The sequence below is a fragment of the Eulemur rufifrons genome, chromosome 29, assembly GCF_041146395.1.
Source record: "Eulemur rufifrons isolate Redbay chromosome 29, OSU_ERuf_1, whole genome shotgun sequence".
NCBI classification, from domain to species: Eukaryota; Metazoa; Chordata; class Mammalia; order Primates; family Lemuridae; genus Eulemur; species Eulemur rufifrons.
The window spans coordinates 63628228-63649507 of record NC_091011.1 but is presented as its reverse complement, the minus strand read 5'-3'; the positions used below and the strand labels follow the sequence as shown (position 1 = coordinate 63649507).

At 42.0% G+C, this 21280-nt stretch overlaps 1 protein-coding gene across 2 annotated transcripts in view; it reads left to right on the top strand.

Annotated features, from left to right (window-relative positions):
- The window catches only part of LAMB4 (laminin subunit beta 4), a 95068-nt gene that overhangs the window by 44858 nt on the left and 28930 nt on the right, over nt 1-21280 (top strand). For both annotated transcript variants that reach the window (XM_069461864.1, XM_069461863.1), the window contains exons 15-23: nt 4190-4375; nt 5714-5829; nt 6638-6758; nt 13049-13226; nt 14319-14462; nt 15804-16035; nt 16485-16642; nt 18122-18346; nt 19246-19466. In XM_069461864.1, the coding sequence (XP_069317965.1) occupies nt 4190-4375; nt 5714-5829; nt 6638-6758; nt 13049-13226; nt 14319-14462; nt 15804-16035; nt 16485-16642; nt 18122-18346; nt 19246-19466 (1581 nt within the window). The remainder of the gene's footprint in view (nt 1-4189; nt 4376-5713; nt 5830-6637; nt 6759-13048; nt 13227-14318; nt 14463-15803; nt 16036-16484; nt 16643-18121; nt 18347-19245; nt 19467-21280) is intronic.

Below are 21280 nucleotides of genomic sequence, written 5' to 3'. Positions count from 1 at the left end.
TGTGACAGAAAGAAAGAGCATCAGCATAGCCCTGGAACAAGACTGTGAACACACACTATTCCCGATCCCAAATAAATACAAACTGTTGCTGTTTCCTTTCCCTTATAGGTATGGAAAAGAACACATTTTTGCACATCAATATCTGCACAGCATGTACCATAGGCTGTATTAATCTGCCTAGTAAAGATACTCCATCTAGCACAACAGCTGCAAGTGGGGCTACAATTTGGTTAAATTTGTGGTAATTCACTTCCATCTACCAGTCATCCATCGATTTTTTCAGGGACAAGACTGGTGAATTAAAGGGGCATATGATGGGAACCACCAGTTCTTCACCCTTTAAGTCTTGAGAGTGGCACTTTGAGGATGCCCCTGATTTGCAATATTGCTTTTTATGTACAGTTGTGGCTTGGGGGTGGGTAGGTTGGGGGCTCATTTAACAGGCTTTGACTTGGCTTTTCCTACTGTAAAAGCTCTTACCCTACAGGTCAAAGAACCAAGGTCAACTACAAAGCAGGTCCATTGCAATTATATATTCAGGAATTCGAGGAAATTATCAATAGGTGGCTCTGTGAATCCAGTGAACTCACTATAAAAGGGACCTAGGCCAGCACTCCATTTATTCCCTGACCCACATATGCCCCTATTCTAACAGGGGCACTCTGGTGGCACTTTGGGTACCTGGTTATCAGCATCAACTCAGATCCTGTATCCACTAACACTGAAAGATATGGGTCTGTTCCCTTCCCCAATAGACAGTTAGTTACTCAAGTAAATACTCGTAGATCTGTTTGGAGAATGAGTGAGAGCATCACACTTGCTGTGATGTTGAAGAGCCCTTCCTCACCGGGACCCGTTTCATTCAGTCAGGGGATTCTGGGTCTGAGAAGTGGCTCCAATCTAGAAACTTGGCAAAAGATCATGTCTTTCCATGGTGCAGCTGACCTCAGCCTTCTGCTGATTCATGCTTGCCCACTTGTGATTACATTCATTAAACAATACTTTTGTTGACTGATCATCGATCTTGCTCCTAGGAACACCATGTTCTATTAACCATCTCCAAAGAAGATTCCTGTGGGTCAGTCCCCCTTGTCTCTCATTCCAGCCTTGCTGCCCAGTATAATAATTATACCCACCTTGCTTTCAAGAGTTCAGTACCACTACCCAGATTTTCATGGGCTAGTGAATGCCCAGCTTCTCAGTGATGCTGGTGGTCCCCTCCAGTTCATTCCTGTTGTCTTGGTAGATGAAGTATCCTCTGCTCCTCCCCCACCAGGAACATGTTAGCTGGTGGATTTTCTGGTCTTCTACCCGAGATTCATTCTCGCATCCCAACTTCTTTGAGCCTTGTGTCTGCTCTACAACCTGCTACAGCAGTTCTGGCATTTCCACTTTATTTCTTCTGAGCCATGACTGTTGCCAAGCTTCCAATAGTTACCCAAGTAACATATCAGATCCATCTCCCAGGGCCCTTGTGAGGCTACTAAATCTTATAGCACAGGTGGCCCCAAATCTACAAAGTCCCTCTTATGCAGTTTTGTATTCTGCTCCTCAGGATCCATACCCAGCCATTCCCTCCCAGTTGCCAATGGTACATGTTAGCCAGATCCCACAGCTCCTTTGGTTGTAATCCCTTTCAAAGGTCCGGTACTTTCCCACCCTGACATGCAGAGACTTGACCCTAATTATTGGGCAAGTGGTCAGGTGGGGAGCACAGGCAGATCCTGAGGAAGGCATGCATTTTCTTATAAGCTTCTGCATCCTTTGAGGTTTCTACATTGTCTGCAGTGTGGTAGAAGTAGAATGGTGACTCTGTTTTCCAATACAAGCAAGTGGGTTCCATCTGTAGTCTGAGAGTGCTGAGGAGAACCTGAGGCTCAAGGTTCTCGTGTGTATCGACCCATGTCTTCCACTGCCCCCCTGTGAGGAAGCATGCCTCCGTTCCCACACTACATCCCCACGGAGCCTTCTCTGACTCTATGCTGGAAGAAGCTCTCCTCAACCCGAAGTCCACCTGAAAGGGAAGAGCAGGGCATGAGTCACTACACCCCTCCCCGTATCCCTGTGGCACAGATCAGTGATCCTCAAATCTCACTGTGCATAAGTATTACCTGGGGAGTTTTAAAATGCAGTTCTATTGCCTGCCTGAGATGCTAAATCAGAGAATCTGGGCCTGGCCAAGAAATCTGCATGTTTGCATAAGTAATTTAGCTAGGCTGATACTTTGGCCTTCTCTGAAGTTCTGCAACTCTTACAGTTAAGTCTCATGACTAGTCTTCAGCACTTTCTGCTCTTAAGGAGACAAGCATCTCTTTAATGAGCATGTCCCCAAAAATGCCCTCCGATTTTCATACTTCGCTTTAAGTTGGTGATTGATTATCCTGAGCCTGTCATTTTCTCTCCTCAAAGACATTCAACAACAGCCACTCATTTCCACAGTCCTTATAATTACTATGTCTTGCATATCTTTCAATGCCAAAGATACTGCTCAAGTCAGTATTTCCTCCACTTCCCCTTTTATCTTATCCCAGTTCTCCACAGGTGACAGTTTTAGCAATCACACCACTCCTGCATGCCAGGGATCGTCAGTACATGTTGCATACCGGGGTCCTCATTTCCAGCTGAACAGTAAATTATCCACCTCCAGTATTGCATCTTAGGATCTACTTTTAGGTAAACTTGTATCAACTGTTTCAGGTCAGGTGCCCTAGAAGCAGAGCCTAAGATGAGACTCAGCTGCATGTGATTTATTAAGAAAGTATTCTTCAGGAATACTCTTTAAGATAGTGAAGGAAACAAGACAGAAAAAAAGGGCAGAGTAAGAAGTGGTCTTGGGCAAAACGAAATCTTGGATTGATCCTCAGAGGAGCACAGGAGCATAAACTGCAGTCCAAGCGTTTTATACCCTCGTAGCAGCTAGTTATTGGCTATGAGTTCCCTGAGGGATGGGTGTGCAGGTTGGGGAGATGTGAGAGACCAGGTCTCCAGAGCAAGGGTCAACTGTGAACTGTTAGCAGCCACACACACAGCAACTAGGGGGTGGGTGCACCGACCAGGTAAAGGCGATCTGGGATGGGAATATGGAGTGTCTACTGCAATTTTGATGGTATGTCTTAACTGTTTGAAAAACATTACATAAAAATGACTTCATATATGCCTGTCTATTAAAACCAAATGTGGTAGAACAGTTGCTTATTTACATTTCTCTCTTTACTGCAAGATTCTAAACTCCTCTATGGCAGGGGCTCCATCCTATTTATCTTTGCATTCCTAATTCAGAGGCTGGCACTTAATTGTTACTAAGCAAACATCAAATGAAGAGCAGTTTGGTGCGGATCACAGAGCAACTTGAACTCCAGACTAAGTTACTCAGGCGTTATTCTGTTGGCAGTTAGAGTTTGAATTGCTTTGTTGGCAGAGGTATGTATTCATAATATGAATTGGACCAGGGAAAGTGAGGAGAGCAGAGCCACGAGACTGTTGCAGCAGCACAGGCAAAAGAAACAAGAGGAGGAATTTGAGTGGAGGCTGTTGAGTGTGGAGAGGCAGATGCAAAAATAATTAAAGAGGTGTTATCTACAGGGTCCAGATGGCCTCAGGCAGATGTCCAATATAGAGACCATCAGGGATGCTAATCAATCAAGTGTGTTAGGAGGTTTGTACTTATATGCTCCCAAGCAGATAGAAGAGGAGCATTTCTCCCATGTTTGCATAGGAGAAATAGCCAGAAAATAAATCTGTGTGGGTTTTCTCATTGTCATTCATGATTACACAAAATCTGTAAAGTAGGCCTGGGACTATTCTTTTCCTTCCATATTTTATCCAGAACTCCACAATCATATCTGAGAACACCCAGGGTCGTCAGTGTGGGGTTTGCTCAGTTCATTAATACATGGGGTATTTAAAATTAAAGTGGCTTCTAGTGACACTGCTTTCCAATCAGTCATTCTATACAGTAACATATGTTCCAAAGCTGCAGTTTCAGCACATTATTCTCAGCTGGATTCTGGACCGTATCCTGGTTGGAATAATTTATCCGTGACTCAGATGAATCATATACACACCAGGAAATATGGGGAGGAGGGTAGTGGTTTTTTTGGTTTGGGGGTGGTTTGTTTTGTTTTGTTTTCCTGAACTCTTCGAGGCCTTGACTGTAGGCAAAGCTATTTACATTCCTCTCCCATTTTAGAGCTCGGTGACTTTTGGCCAGGGGCCTGCTGTTCACACTGTTTTACGAGAGCCAGTTCCTGGGAACCCTGTCACATGGACTGGACCCGGATTTGCCAGGCTTCTCCCTGGGGCTGGCTTGAGATTTGCTGTCAGCAACATTCCCTTTCCTGTGGACTTCACTGTTGCCATCCGCTATGAAGCCCAGGTATCCTTGAACTCCAACTTCTTCGATGGTCAAAACTGACCAAAATGTATTCTCAAACTAAATGTTTTCATTTTAGCCTTGCTAGAAAAGGTTCATCATAAAATGATGTGCAAAAAGTAGAACATCTGGAGAGCATTATAAACCAAAGGGTTTCCTAGAGATATTGAAGCAACATGGTGAACCGTATGCACATGTGCTTGATCCCAGGGAGAGAATCTAAAGCTGGACTTATTATGTATATTTAAGGTACCAGGTTTACGGAAGTGGTGACTGAATGTTTGCATAAGAATAATAAACAACTAAAATAACATGAATCCTGTCCTCCTGGGACTTTTTTTCCAAAAATTTAATAAACCAACACATGTACAGAAACTCACAGAAGACGCAGCAGAGGCATTTACTTGCATTTGGATCCTGCCCTGCAACAGGAGAAAGACTAAAAGCAGACACCCCACCCCCCGCCTCCCACTCCCACCTCCCGCCTGTCGAGAAACATCTAAGACAGACCAGAAACCAAATTAGAAAAATACTTGATCTAGAGCAGTGGTTCCTAACCTTTTCTTTGGTCATCTGAAACCCACCAACCATCTCCCTTGAAAAGTGTTTTCCACAGCTGGAGGTGGGTGTGGTCTTAGAGGCTCTGAAGCCCTGCTAGAGACTGTATTTGAAATTCTGCACATAACATAATTCTCTATTTCTCACTTACAAATGAAAGCCAAGGGAGCTTAATGTACTTTGACTTGGTGAATATAAGAAAGCCATTAAAAAAGAAAAAATAGATTAATTTATCCATGGAGAGAGTATATCCCTGACAACTTTAAAAAGCTTTTCCAAATTGTAAGGCATCCAGAATATAGCTAATTTACATATTTCTCTATGTGTGTGTGTATATATATATATCTTATATATATATATTTCATATATATATATATCTTATATATATATATTTCATATATATATATATATATATATATCCCTTAGTGAATGATGCCAAACCATTATTATTTGTTCTGCAATCTGGGACATGATGAATTAATCAACTCTTTGGGAGACGGAGGTTGAAAATTTAGACCTGTCAGAAGGGTTAGGGTATTTCCAGGCCCATAAGTATAGCTATAGCCAGAAGCACTGTTCTTTCTGCCTGGATCACAATTCAGACATGAGAGTTGGGCCCAGGAGCAAACCTCTAAGACCTCTTTCAACTCCAAAGCTCTATTTTCCAAGTAGCATGTGGGTTGCAAATTCAGTTTATGTCCTGTCCATTAGGTATATATGAATGAGTGCAAAACAGTTTCCTGCACCCTCATCGTGATGTGCTTTCATGTCGTGCCTGTCTAGTCTGCAGCTGACTGGGCTGTCCAGCTCGTGGTGAACCCCCCCGGAGGGCACGAGTACTGTACACGCAGGAATCCACAGCCAAAGCCTTCGTCTTTTGCCTTACCAGCGGCTGCCAGGTACGCTTGGGACCCGACCTCAGACACTGAAGGCTTCTTAGGATTTCATTCCTGCATCAATAATTTGTATCTGGGAACTAAGTGGAAGAGAAGTGTTGAAGAAGACTATAACATTTATTATGCACTTACTGTGCCACACTATGCTGTATGTTTAATATCACATTGTATCTTCATAACTTGGTGAGGTAGATTTTGTCTTCATCAGGTGAAAAAGAAATTGAGAAGAACAATACTTAAATGACTTGCTCAAGACTCATTGCTAGTGTGTAGCAGAACCAGGATCCCAACCCAGATAGCCTGACTCTAAATCCAGAATGTTCCTTTTCCAGTCCCCCACGTGGAAATGTGAAAAAGTAAAACGTTATAAGAATAAAAACAAAATATTCAGCTTGAGTAGTCTTAACAGCTGAGAGTCTATGAAGTTAAAAGCTACTAACTTTGAGGCCAATCACTCTGCCTCATCAGAGATTTGTGGCAAAAGAAAACAGAGACCCTGTTGGTATCAGCGTGACAGATGGAATGAAGGATATCTATGCCATCCTTTCCCCAGAGCTGTCATGACAACCCATGGCCAATAGTTTCTAAGACTTTGCTATTTGTCACAATCCTGTGGAAGAGCCACTAAGGATCTAAGTGTGAATTCCCCACCCAGCCAACCCACCTGTGCTGGTCTAGACTTAGACCTGTCCTCAGCCCCACATGGAGCCCACTTCACAGCACTAGGGGAATGCTACCACATACTATGGCCACTCAGGTAATATAATTGTACTTTTGTCACTGAATTTTTGCTTTATTTCTCTTAATACAGAATCATGCTCCTTCCTACACCCATCTGTTTAGAACCAGATGTACAATATTCCATCGATGTCTATTTTTCCCAGCCTTTGGAAGGAGAGTCCCACACTCATTCACACATCCTGGTAGATTCTGTAAGTATCACAGAGCTTTGTGGATGCCTCATTCTCAACTGAGCACCGTTATAATTCTGCTTTTAGACTCCCGGGTGAAATGTTTCTGGAAAACTATAAATGCATTTGCTTAATTATAAAAGTTATCTAGTAGCAATTATAAATCTTATATAACAGTATGTCCCAGTAATGGTTGGAAGTGCTTTACATATTATTTAATTTTCACGGTGACCCTGTGAGATAGCTACTATCATGATTTTACAGGTGATGGATCTGAGGCGCAGGGTCACAGGGCTGGTGAGTCAGGAATGAGAGCCACACTGCCTGGTTCCAGATCCCTGCTCTGAGCCATTGCAACATGCTGGCATCATAGAGCATTTAGGGTAGAAATACAACCACTTAAATTGTTACCATTTTGTAAGTTCCCATTGTGTACATCCTATGCTTTTGTATCACTGTAATCAGTATGTTCATAAAATTATGTATATGGAGTTTTTTCACTTCACATTTTATCATAAGCATTTTCTTATGGTGCTTATGTAGTCTTCTGATCATTTTTAGGAACCGTGCAAAATATTTCCTAAGTGACTTCTTTCAGCATCTTTCCTCAGAGTTGGGCCATAGGCATTCCTTCCAAACCTCTCACTCTGGGCAGCCCTTCAGACCCAGGCTTGTCCCTGGGCAGAGTTGGGGCATTCAGTACATTGACTTATTCATCTATTACCCTATTCGTGGTCATGTAAGTTGCTTCTATTTTTCACTACCACGTACATTTGATACATATTTTTAAAATATTTTTAAATGTATTCCTTACTTAAGGTTTTATGGCTCTTGAAATAATTTGTCAAAATGTTTTCTAGAAAGCACTCCCCAGTTAATTTTCAGGATCATCAGAAAAGTATGAAAGTACCAGTTTCATCCCACCTTTAACAGAATTGTACAGAATTGGAGGGGGGGGCTTAAAAGGTAACTTCATGGATAAAAATCAAATTGCTTTGTTAAAATTGCATTTTTTAATATTTGTGAGAATCTCCTAATATCGTGATTTAATTGGCAAACTATAGCCCGACAAAATTTTATTGGAACACGGCCAGGCCTGTGTGCTTACATATCAGGTATGGCTGCTTTCAAGCTGAAACGCAGAGTTGAAAAGTTGCACAGAGACTTTATGGCCACATTTTATCAGGCAACCTTAAGCAAAGGTGGTCTACATCCTGCACATGAGGGCTGTGTAAGAGTTGAGGTGAGGTTCTTCCTTATTATGGTAGAAATGAAGTAGAAAGCAGAAACAAACTCTTAAATGGGAATTTAAACTATCATAATTTCTCTATCCATATAACTCATCTTCTCTACTGAGGAGCTTTAAATAGAACTGCACTCATGAACCAACAAGTGAGTTGCAAAAGGAAGCAAATCAAATCCAACAGGTTTAATTTAGGGGAAAAAATGCTGAAAGTTGGGAACTTAGGCAAAGTAAAGAAAGGTTCACAGTGCAGAAAGTAGTGAAATTAGTGAAGAAACTGATGAAGTCCTAGGTCATTAAGGGATGTTGTAATAATCATGAAACTCAAATGTGTAAGAACCAACATACCTCTCATTTTAAATCCATATCCTAAATATTTTTAAACTTTGTAAATTCCAAAGACTGTCACTTGATGCTGTATTAAATGCATCTGTACAAATTATCCGTTTATCGCCTGTTCACTGAGTGGACACGGGCCAGGCTGTGTGGTCCTGTGGTATGAAATATAGTTCTTGTCCTCAAAGAATTCTCAGCCTGATACAGAAGACAGACATGTAAATAAAATCATTACAACGATGTTTGATAGAGGCAATAAGTGAATGATTTGAACTTAAGTTTTAAATATATCCATTTGATCAGTTTTCAAGCAATCATTCATTCCCTTACATATAGCTATGGAAAACCCTGAAGCCTGAATAAAAATTAAGAGAGCAATCTGATCTTTGCAAACTGTCAGAAACCTCGGAAAAGGCCCTAGACCCTTGTTTTAGGTCAGATTCCCTAAGAGCAGAAGCTGAGATTCAGGTGCATGTGATTTATTGAGGGTGTGTTCCTGGGAGAAGAGGAGTGAGGGAACTAGGAGAGGATGGGGGAAGGAAGGATGTGGTCTCGCTGCAGCATGGCTTCAGTCTGACCCCACAGGGAGCAGGGTTTGCACCACAGAGTTGAACCCACCTGGAGGCAGAGGGGTGGGCCTATATGCACTGAAGTCGTTGGCTACAGGTTCATCACCGCCATCGCCTGCACCCCCAGCCCCCACCCAGTGAGTATATTAACTCCTGGATCCGGTGGCTGAGTGAAGTTTTCTGAAAGGGACAGCTGTGAGCCTTTTAGGAGCCAATGCAATGCCATAGCAGCTGGAGGATGGGTACACCAGCCTGCCACAGAGGATCCAAGCCGGGCATCTCCAGCGTCCACTGTAGTCCCCAACCCAAAATATCCAGTAGGAGAAAGTCATTGCACATTTCATTATTACAGACCGTTGTGATTAATGCCACACCACCGCTTTTGCTGCTCTGGGAAATAAGACACGCGACTGCTTGGGACTTGGCCCTTTCAAAGTTCATTCTCCTCTGCAGCCAGATTAACATTTGCATCTAAGACCAGAGTATATGACCAAGAAGATCAAATGAAACCTTTGTTCAAGCATGGGCGCTCCTTCTGCACAAATGCCTTTTGTTTGACAAGCATAGTGAGGCAGCTGAAATTTGTTTTCAGTTGTCCAGATTACATGCTATGTGCTTCTATAAAACTGTGTTTAGAGTCAAAAGTATATTAGGCATTGTAGAATATAAAACTGTCATTCTTCTTTTGAAATTGGAATGGACTACACTTGGTAAACATAAAGTACTTAGAAGTTTCTAGGAGAAAAAATGAGTCATGCATTACAAAATCCTATAGCTGACAGGGACTCTTGTCATCTGGTCCATCTGCTGAGTTCCAGGAATGGCCAGCTCCAAACCGGCTCAGACCAATAGCTGTAAATAATCTCCAGTTGGCTGCCCTTGTCCCCAGCCCTAGCCCATCTGGCTTTTTTCTTCTTCTCTCCCCACTTGGTTTGTGTTTGGAGAATGCAGTCCTTTTAGTATCAACTTAAAGATACAATAGTAGAAATGTAAATATTCTTCTTTATTGAGCAAATTTTTTTGAAGCACTTAGTATAAATGAGATTCGGTAGTAGGCATAGATGTTAACAAGACATGCACCATCCCTGCCGCCCTGGGGCTCACTCTCTGAAGGGTGGATGCAGACAAGCAGGTGGTGACAGTGTGGGGTGCTAGGTCCTGGGAGCAGTGGCAGGGACTGACCCAAAAAGCGCAGTGTGACTCATGCAGTGGTTCTCGGCCTCATCTGCCCCAACCGCCCCTTTTTATTACAAATATTTTCTAACATTCTTTACTATCCTGAAATGAAATTCATAGCCTACCTGTACCTATAACTTCCAAATAATAACACTGTAAGGTGCTAATATTAATACAGAGGAACAATCAAAAGTAATAAATAAATCATCTGGACTTCAGTATGTATATGCACAGGCATGGAAACACCAAGAGCTACAATGAAGTGGGAAGATGCTTGTAGATGTCGAATCACTATCTATGAGACAGCCACAAAGCAGCTGTGTTATAAACATGTTTACATGTTAAAAAAAAATAGTTAGGCTCCCAGCTCAGACCATTGGGAACAGGATTTTCTCCTTCACGGATTTTCAGTGAAACATTCAAAAGCTGTTGGGGACATTCTGTTTCGTGAGAATGTCTCACATTTCTGACTCCCACTTGCTAAATGCCAGGGCTGAGCACCACCCGATCACTGTGACAATTAAAGCCACCCCCACGCATTTTCAAAATGCTCCCTAGGGGGGGAGGTGCCCCCCATATTGAGAACCAGGGACCTAGGAGGATGGGAGTGGGGAGAGGAGAGCATCCTCTCGGTTTAGATTTTATCCTGAGGCAATGGGAAGCCTCGGAGAAGTTTTACAATGGGGATTATCTGAACAAACTGCATTTAAAAGGATCACCATGACTGTGGTGTAGAAAATTGATTGGGAGTGCAAGAGTGGAGGCTGGGACATCTGTGGGGCTGCCACTGTGGTAACGCAGGTGGCCTGAATTCGGGAAGCGGCAGGGGAACAAAGCAATAAACGCCACCTAGACACACCTAAGAGGTAGAACTGCCCAGGCTGTGACTGATTTGCTGCGGGTGGGGTGTGGGTTAGGTGGCGAGTGCTGACGGCCAGGAGGCAGGTGTCAAAGGCGACCACCTTCAGTTTTCTCCACTGAGCAGCACGGCAGGGGGTGGCACAGAAAGGAAAGCGGGTTCGGCATGTTTGGTTTGCGGAGCCTGTGGGAGAGCCAGTAGGCAGTTAGCTCAGTGCAGATCCGGAGCTCACCCCGGAGAGGTGCGCAGGAGACGTAAATTCCGCCTACAGATGGCAGCACGGTGTTGCCAAGGTCCCCTAGGAGGTAGTTGTGGAGTAAGAAGGGGGCTGATGAGAGAACCCCGAGGGACCCCAACATTCAGGGATGGGCTGGGGCAGAGGTACTGTATTGTCGTGAAGACTGAGGGGAGAGGAGGCAGCAGGAAATAATGTTTCAAGAAATTTGGCTGTCCAGGGGCCGAGACGGGGGCAGTAACAGGAGGAACGTATGAGATCAAGGAGCTATTTTGAAGATGGGAGAGACTGAAGCCCAATTAAATGTCAGTTAAGAGGCAGAGAGCGAAGAAGAAAGCACTGGGCACAGAAGGGTTTCCAGAGGGCAGAGGACAAGTAGTGGGGACACCTCTTCCACAACCGACCCTTCAACAACGTGGGGGCGAGGGGGGCCAGCCCCTGCCCACAGTTGAAAACCCACTTATAATTTTTGACTCCCCCAAAATGTGACTCCTAATAGCCTACTGTTGATCAAAATCCTTACCAATAAGTTAAAAACAATTGATTAACACATATTTTGCATGTTATGTGTGTTATCCACTGTATTCTTATAATAAAGTAAGCTAAAGAGAAAATGTTATTAAGAAAATCATAAGGAAGAGAAAATATATTTACTCTTCGTTTAGTGGAAATGAATCATCATAAAGGTCTTCATCTTCATCGTCTTCACGTTGAGTAGTCTGAGGAGGAGGAGGAAGAAGAAGGGCTGGTCTTGCTGTCTCGGGGTGGCAGAGGTGGAAGAAAATCTGCCTACAGTTGGACCTGCACAGTTCAACCCTGTGCTGTTCAAGGGTCAACTGAAGTCATCTAGGGTTGAAATTGCACCAGCTTGGAGCGTCAAAGGACACTTAGGGAAAGACTGGGGAGGGCTGAAGCAAAGGGCCATGGAAACTAGCTTCAGCATGGACAAAGCAAAAGGACGGCCAGGGGAGATTTATCTGTGCTGCCAGTTTCAGTCTCCTCACTTGACCTGCCAAATTAAAACCTATTTTCAATGCAGTTTGTAACACCAGATGTTCAAAATAACCAACTTGATGTGGTCAATATGCTTTACCAACACATTCTCTACTGTATCTTCCAAAGCCATTAATAAGCATTTTGAGTAGTATTAGGTCATGACTTAGATAAACTCTTCTTAAAAAATATACCTGAACAGCTTTTCTTCACATAGGTATTAAACTCTAGACGATTTTTATTTAAGAATAAGCTTATAACAAAGCATTTGTCCCCACAATAGCTGCGTGGTCTAACCCTGCAATTCCAATAGGGCACCTGTGAAATATTGGTTTCATGGCATGTTAGAAAGTACTATTTGGATATGGGATCAAGTGGTTAAATAAGTGTAAGAAGCACTAAGTTTAAAAAGTATCTTTCTTGCAGGACTTTTCAGAGCCTTTAATATGCTAATCTGTGCTGTGAAGCTCCAAGAGACCAGTTTAGTGTGATGTAGAACACTACTGTTTACATGCTGAGAATTTTGTGAAATTAGAATTCCATAGTAACACTATGGGATGCAGTGTCTAAGCCTTTTAATTTCTTAATTTATCGGGAGAAGCCTAATTAAAAGTCTTTCAAAGCTAAGACAAATTTATTAGCAAGTAAAATATAATAATAATGATAATAAAAAGATAAAGGCTTGTTGTAATTTCTTTGCCATAAGTCAATTAATATAAATATTTAAAGATTTCTCAAATAAATTGAAAATCTTAAAACTCTACAGTCCTAAGCAATTTAAAGGATTAGACTGAGTCTCCTTTGAACCATTATTCTCATAGATCTATATTTTTTGTATAACTAGAATCTTGAACAGCAGATAGTTTGAACATAAGTCTTCTTTTCTCATTATTTCAAAAGCTTGGCCTTATTCCCCAAATCAATTCATTGGAGAATTTCTGCAGCAAGCAGGACTTAGATGAGATTCAGCTGCACAACTGTGTTGAACTTGCCTCGGAAATGGGACCTCAAGTGCTCCCCGGCGTGTGTGAAAGGCTTATGGTCAGCATGTCTGCCAAGCTACACAATGGCGCGGTGGGTGAGTATCTGTTTAACAGGCTCTACGGAAGCAGAGATATCTGTACAAATGCTTTTTGGAATGTGCGTAAATCGATTTAGTTTAGTATCCATATCCATTCCAAACAACAACCAAAATATCCATCACCCAACAATTAGCTACGCAGAGCAGTGTACTGGTATGTTGGAATCATGGTGCACGGTTCGGTAAGCGTATAAAAGAGCAGCCTGGCAGTAACATTGGAATGCTAGACTGTTGGAACGATGGTCCTAAAATATTCATTCGGAATCCTAGAATTTGGGGGCTGGAAGGAACTCTAAACAACTTCTTTCATCCAAAAATCTTCATTTAATTAATGAAATTATTAATATTAGGTTCCCAAATCATTATGTAACTTGCCCATTTCACTTAACTATAAAGAAAAGTTTCTCATCCTTGGCACTATTGAGATTTTGAGCTGGGTAATTCTTCATCGTGGGGGCCTGCCTTATGCACCGTAGGGTGTTTAGCAGCATATCTGATACCGGTATCACCCTACCTGAGTTGTGACATCCAAAAATGTCTCCAAACTCTGTCAAATGTCCCCAGGGAGCCAAAATTGTCCCTCAGTTGAGAAGCACTGCCACAAAGTGACAGCTACAATGACAGCCTAAGCTTCCTGAGTTCCAAGCAAATGCTTCGTCCATTAGGACAGAGCTATGAAGTTAGGGTGCCATCCACCTCCTGAAATATATGGAATAAGGGAAATCAAAAACTAGGAGGTATACTTCGCCACCGGTGCAGAACGTCAGGAATTGAAGTAATAATATCAACAGTAATAATCATGTTAGAATAATTAATAATCTAAAACAATTATTTTAAGCCTTTTATTAATTTGTTAAGTAATGTTTATTGAGCACTCAACAAGCCAAACCCTGTTGCAAGTACTTCACAGACCATATTGCCTTTGCTCCATGCAGCAATCCCATGAGGTAGAACCTATGTTATCCCCATGTAGAAGTGGAGGGAGCAGAGGATTAGTGAGGTCTCAAATGAAGGAGAAGTGAACTAACAAGGCAAGGTGCCTCTCTGCCACTTCCTTCACCTCTACCTCTCTGCCTTTGTTCGCTGCAGCCTGCAAGTGTCACCCCCAGGGCTCGGTTGGGTCCAGCTGCAGCCGACTTGGAGGCCAGTGCCAGTGTAAACCTGGTGCGACTGGGCGCTGCTGTGACAGGTGCTCAACTGGAAGCTACGGTTTGGGGCAGCACGGCTGTCATTGTACGTAGCAAAAAACACAAGGGGAAACACACTTGTTCACAACCTTGACATTTTGAAGGCAGGCAAAGTGATGTGGGGAGTTGTAAGGGGGAGGGGGATTGGAAATTTGACCACGTTATTCAGATTGTCTATCTACATAGATAAAATATACTGAAAATTTTTCCACCATACTTCGTTCATCCATTCATCAGTGAGCACCAACTGTGTATAGAGCTCTATTAGGAACCGTGAGTAATGAACAAAACACAGTCCATGCTTCTATAAGTTTGCAGTCTGTACCAAATGGATGGTAGTGCAGGTAAAATGTGGGGACACCATGAAGGGGGTTGGCTGTGCAAACCCAGCTTTATGATCGAGCACGTAAGCCCAGTGGCTGGAAAGGCTAAAATAACGATGAGATTGGGAGGTCAAGAAATGGATAACACTGTCACCACAGGTAAGACCTGCCCCACTGAGGATATTGCCCTTTCTGATGCTAGAGTTGCAAACAGCCTTGGAACTCATTTTGTAAGCCACCCATCGATAAGGGATTAGAGGGGGCTTCATCCATGGTTGATAATTCAACAGAGTATATAGTTCTCTGTTCACAGTGTAAACCGCTAGTGAAAATACTGTTTCCCATGGAAACCTACCTTAAGAACCATGAAAACCTATGGGTAGGTTCATTTCTCTTTCTGGTGGGGGAGCCTATCTTTTCAGTCCTGATTCAGAGAGATGGTCCCCGTCCTGGGCGTTGCCTGGGCATGGCTGCCCACCCCGCGAATGGCACCCGGGCCCATCATTACTTCCTCTTTTCTTTTTCAAAAAAGTTACAAGGTGCTTAAGACACACAAAGGCATCTGCACAAAAGAACAAACATTTCCTCCCCACGCCTCCCCTATCAAACAAACAGGCATCGCACTTTTGTCCAGGGAAGATTGGCTCGAGGGATTCAACACTTTATCAGAAAAGGATTGGGCCTCTACTATTTCGTCTAGGAAAAAGAGCAGTCTGACCATCGTGAGAAGGATTCTTACGTTTTTTTATAGTCTCAAAGTTATACTTTGACTCCTAAGATATATAGAAGTTTAAGTTGTTAAAGACATGTTTCTAGTTTAGTTCTTCTGCATAAACAACAAATATTCATAAGGCCCAATTGCTTACAACATGCTGTTTATTAAGTGAATCAGCAAATTGTTATTTAACTAACATTTACCTGGGACTCATATGCCAGCCTCTGTTCTAAGCCCTTTCAGGCTCACTGTATTCCCCTGGCCTGGGACAGGGACGCAAAATCAGAACTGTGACTCCTCAGCACCACACCACTTGCCCCCACCCAACACCTCTCTTTGCCTTATCCAGCATGTCACTGCCATCCTCAAGGATCCAAGAACACGGTATGTGACCAAGTAACAGGACAGTGTCCTTGCCACGGAGAGGTGGCCGGCCACCGCTGTGATCGGTGCCTGGCGGGCTACTTTGGATTTCCCAACTGCCGCCCTTGCCTTTGTAACGGGTTTGCTGAGCAGTGTGATCCAGAGACGGGATCATGCTTCAATTGTGGAGGCTTTACAACTGGAAGAAACTGTGAAAGGTATGGAATTCATATGCACTCTAATGTTTCAGTTTTTAAATTTTTGTTCTGATCTCACAATGGAGGCCCACTGAGTAGACACTTAGCAGTATTCAAGCGTAGAAGGACTGCGATGGGTGGGGGAGACCATTCATTGTTCCATCGTCCTTTAAAATCATTTTATGAGCCAGAAAATGTTGGATTACATTGATAATACACATTGACCTGGCAAATTGCTTCTTATGTTCCTCAAATGTGACATGTAAATCAAGTGCTATTATATTGAATTTAATGACTACACCTTGAGACTTTCAATATAAAACAAAAAGTCCTTTTACAGAGCAAATGAGCACCTTCTAAAATACTGAGTTTTGAGAGTTGCACTGTCCTAAAGCATAGCAAATCCACATTGATGCGAACACGTGAGCTTTTCCTGCGAACATTTTGGTAAAAGGAAATTGCCTTGACAGGTGCATGGATGGTTACTATGGAAATCCTTCTTCAGGACAGCCCTGTCGTCCTTGCCTGTGTCCAGATGTTCCCTCAAGCAATCAGTATTTTGCCCATTCCTGTTATCAGAATCCTTGGAGCTCAGATGTAGTGTGCAATTGTCTTCAAGGTTATGTAGGTATGCGGTATAATTTATGATGGTTTTTTTTCCTTCTGTCCCACACTGCAATCTGAAAAATGATCACACATTCATAATTTATCTGCCCTGGACAAATGAGTGGTATAAAATGTTAAGAAGACACAATTTGCTAATTTGCTGAACAAAGAATTTGAATGGTTCAAAAACCAATGGCAATTAAAAACTCCACTGAGCAATACCTGTTTTTAAATAATGTTATGGAAAACTGACCAAATGAGATCAAGTCAAATGAATTTATTTAAAATAAAATTATCACATGTTAAGTAAGATATGTATGTGATTGTGCATGTTATATATGCTTATAACTTATACATAGTTTCAGCTTATAACATATACTATGTAATCACATATATATCTTAACATGATAATTTTATTTTAAATAAATCAAAGCAATTTAAAAATTAGAAATTTAGTTAGCCAAATGCTTTCTTTTTATAATTCTAAGCAATCAATTTGATATTTCAGAGAGAATATCATAATTTTTTCAGATGTCTTAAAGCACTCATTTGGGCAGTGTACAGACATTGCATAAGTCTTAACTCAAAATTTGTATCTATTGCTCAATCCAAAATTTTACTTTAAAGAGTTTAAGCATGAGTGTGAATGTATAATGCAAACAAGAAAAAAACTTACGAAGTCTGATTTAATCATACATAGAACATATGGCACTATTATTTTCTTCAATGATAATTACCATCATGATAATAAATTACATGACTGATTTTCTCCTTATTTGTTACATCTAAGGTTACACATGGCTCTAGTTAATTCTTACCTCTTCTCTTGTAGCCACTTCTCCATGGTTGGTCAGTTTTTGAGAACTGAAACCATGTTTGGGCTACAAGAGCATTTCCAAGTGGGATGAACTAAAATGTGGAGAGTGGACCCACAGGCTGATTTCCTAAACTACTGCAGTTACCTCTTGGTAGGCAGGGTCACGAGTGTTGGAGAGAAGGATGGCTTCTCCATACTCCGCTTACTAGAAACTCCCTCCAGGGAGCATATGCCAAGAGGACTGCTCTAGCTCATCTTCACTTCTAGACACGTATCTCAGGCGATTGCTATTTGGGACTTTCCCTTCAAGGCTGCTGTATTTTAACCATAGTTCAGCCCTAGGATCGAATGGGTGTTGGGCTGCTACAGGGTGAACGGGGAGGAGGTTACCTTTGGGGCACACAGGGGTGACTCTGAGTATATAAGGACCTAGAAATCTGTGCCCACAGCTCCATAGATTTTGAAGAAAGATTAGAATCCACTCTTCACCATAGGCTTTTTAGCTCTGAAAGAATAATAATGAAAATGAATGTGTTAATTTAGAACAATTTTCCTTATTTACGCCAAGTATGTGACTTCTCATTATTCCTAGAGGAGCCCAATAATTTCCTGTTTACATCAATCTCTCCCTTCCCCCAGTACTCAGACCTCACCCCACTCCCTTTTCCTCCCCACTTCTTCCAGGTATTCAGTGTGGAGAATGCTCTGCCGGTTTCTATGGAAATCCGAAAATTTCAGGAGCACCTTGCCGGCCATGTGCCTGCAACAACAACATAGATGTAACTGATCCGGAGTCCTGCAGCCGGGTGACAGGGGAGTGCCTTAGGTGTCTGCACAACACTCGGGGCCCAAACTGCCAGCTCTGCAGACCAGGTTACTTCGGATCAGCCCTCAATCAGACCTGCAGAAGTAAGTCTGTGAAGCTCCCAGGGGGGGATGTGTCTGAGTGGCACCTTATGAGAGTGGTGTCAGCTGTCCCATGCTCAATTCAGTTAGGCCAGTCCCAGCAGGCAAAAGCAGCACCCACTGGGTGACTGGGCTGTTGCACTGAACGCCTCAGCAAAAATCAGTACCGCGCTACAGCCGTATTCTCAGGTGCAGCCACAGTGTACTCACTGGTGTTATTAGTTTGCCTTTTGTGACTGCTGCTTATAACAGCTGAAAGCATTGTTTCTCGGAGCATGGTCCACCTGTGCCGGAAGCATCTGGAAGCTGAGGGGGAGGGGCGGGTACCCCGAGAATGAACATGTAGTTTCCTGAGCTGTACTTTAGAGCCACTGAGTCGGAATCTCTGGGAGTGAGGACCAGGAATCTGCACTGTGACAAGCTCATTAAGTGACTTTAATGTATAAATATGAGAATCACTGATGTAGAAGAAGACAAAGGTTTGATTCTATGATAAAGAAACGGGAAATAAACTGCTCGTTTTCAGAAGGTATTTTAACTATTTCAGTTCACCCAAGTCAATTTAGTAAACCATTGTTTTCAAATCATTTAAATAAATGGAACTTTGGTGAGTGGCATGAGGGAAAAAATGAGACTTTTAGTCATCCTAACTGCGAGTTCTTGGCACATAGTAAATTGAACTATATGAACTTGCTGCTTGAGGGGATCAGAAACCATTGAATGGGTTTAGCCTACTTAGATTCTTTGATAAATCCTCTACTATTATAAGTATACTATTATAAGGTGTTTCTTAGAGCCCTTTGGAGAAAGGATACATCCAGGTCTAAAAAGCTGTTCAGACAGTTTGTTCAATGCCAGTGTTATTATCGAATTTATCTCTAGTGACGGCTTTATCATCCCAGGATGCTCCTGCCATCCTTCCGGTGTGAATCCAGCTGAGTGTCCCCCTGGTGGGGGAGCTTGTCTCTGTGATGCTGTCACTGGCAGATGCCCTTGTCTGCCAAATGTCACCGGCCTGGCCTGTGACCATTGTGCTGACGGATACTGGAATCTGGTCCCCGGAAGAGGATGTCAGTCATGCAACTGTGACCCTCAGAACTCCCAAAGTAGCCACTGTGACCAGGCAAGACACTTTAAAACTTACTAGTGCACTCAGAGTGAGAACTGATGGTGAGACATGGTTTCCAAGTGTGTAAGGAATGTTTTCTGTATGTGCAATTGTTCATTACAGTTTATAAACAGGATTGGCCTCATAGGGGATAGAGTCAGCATTTACCCAGAAATGAAAGCACCAAAAAAGGAGAATGAGGCTCTCAAAGTTAAGCTTTGCCAGCTTCTCTTTTCCCTAGGCCTCTCTGTGATTGGGGAAGTCAGAATTTATACACAGTGAAACACAGATGGCAACCTAGAGAGGACCCAAGAGTTAGATCATTAATCAGAAATGATTGTTAATCAGAATTAAAATAAATAGGTACCTTCAGAGCCCACAATTCCACTTATAAAAATTCCCTATAATTCACCAATTGCTTTACATATGGGTAAAGTGTCTTCTTTGCTTCCAGACCAACAACAATGCAAACTAGTATACCGGGAGCAAATCTTCAATGTTTCATAAACAGTTAGTGCTACTTAAAACTGCACATGTGATTTTCTCTCAGTAAAACAATGAACACAGAATTTTTTAATGGTTGTAACTATCTATTTGTGGAAAAACTATTTGTTAATATGCTTAGTTTTTTGTTGTTTTGGTTTCCGTCTTTTGGCTTAATGAATGAATTCTTTGAAACAATTTTCCCATTAATAGAGCTTGGGGGGAAAGGGTAAAACAATGACAAGAAATTTTAGAAAAGGTCAAATCTACAATATAGGGATCAGGGTTTAACTGGAATCAAAATGCTAATTTAAGAAACTGGAGTCTTTTCAATTAGTAAGCATGGCTCACCTCCAATTTCAGCTCCACTGTTCAACTTATTATTCAAAGGTCAAATCTTACACAAGTAAACTTTTCAAAGTAGTTCTTATATAGAGAATATGTTTTCCCTTCTCTTCATTTTCTTTCTCTCCAACCCTCCCCCACCAACCCACACAAACACACCATACCCTTTCTTAAATAAATTTTTTATTTTAGAACAAGTTTGTAAGTTGTATAGATAGAACAAGGGAAATATACCCCATATCCAGTTTCTCTTACTATTAACATCTTATATTGGAATGATACATTGTCACAATTAATGACCCAGTATTGATGCATTATCATTAACTCCTTAATTTATTCAGATTTCCTCGGTTTTTACTTAATGTCCCTTTTCTGTTCTAAGACCCCATCCAAAATGCATTACATTTAGTTATCTTATCTCCTTGGACTCCTTTTGGCTGGGACAGTTTCTCAGACTTTCCTTGTTTTTGATGACCTTGATAGTTTTGAGGAATATTTTGTAGAATGTCCCTCAATTCAAATTTATCTGATATTTTCCTCATGGGTAGACTGGTGTTATGGGTTTTGAGAATAAGACCAGAGAGGTAAAGTGACATTCCTATCACATCATGTCAAGGGTATATATTATTAACATGATGTCACTATTGATGTAAATCTTGGTCACCTGGCTAAAGTAGTGTTTGTCAGGTCTTTATATCATAAAGTGAGTCTTTTTCCTACTTTCCAGACTGTACTCTATGGAAGGAAGTCCCTATGTACAACCCACAGTTAAGGAGTAGGGAGTTATGCTCTACCTGCTTGAGGGCAGAATACCTCCATGAATCATTGGAATGCTTCTGAACTGAAATCTCTCTGTTGTCCACCATTCATTCATTCATTCAACCATTTATTTATATCAGTATGGACTCAGGGATATTTATACCATACTTTTCATTATAGTCCAACACTACTCTATGTTATTGTTCAGACTGTTTCAGCTTTGATCATTGGAAGCTCTTCTA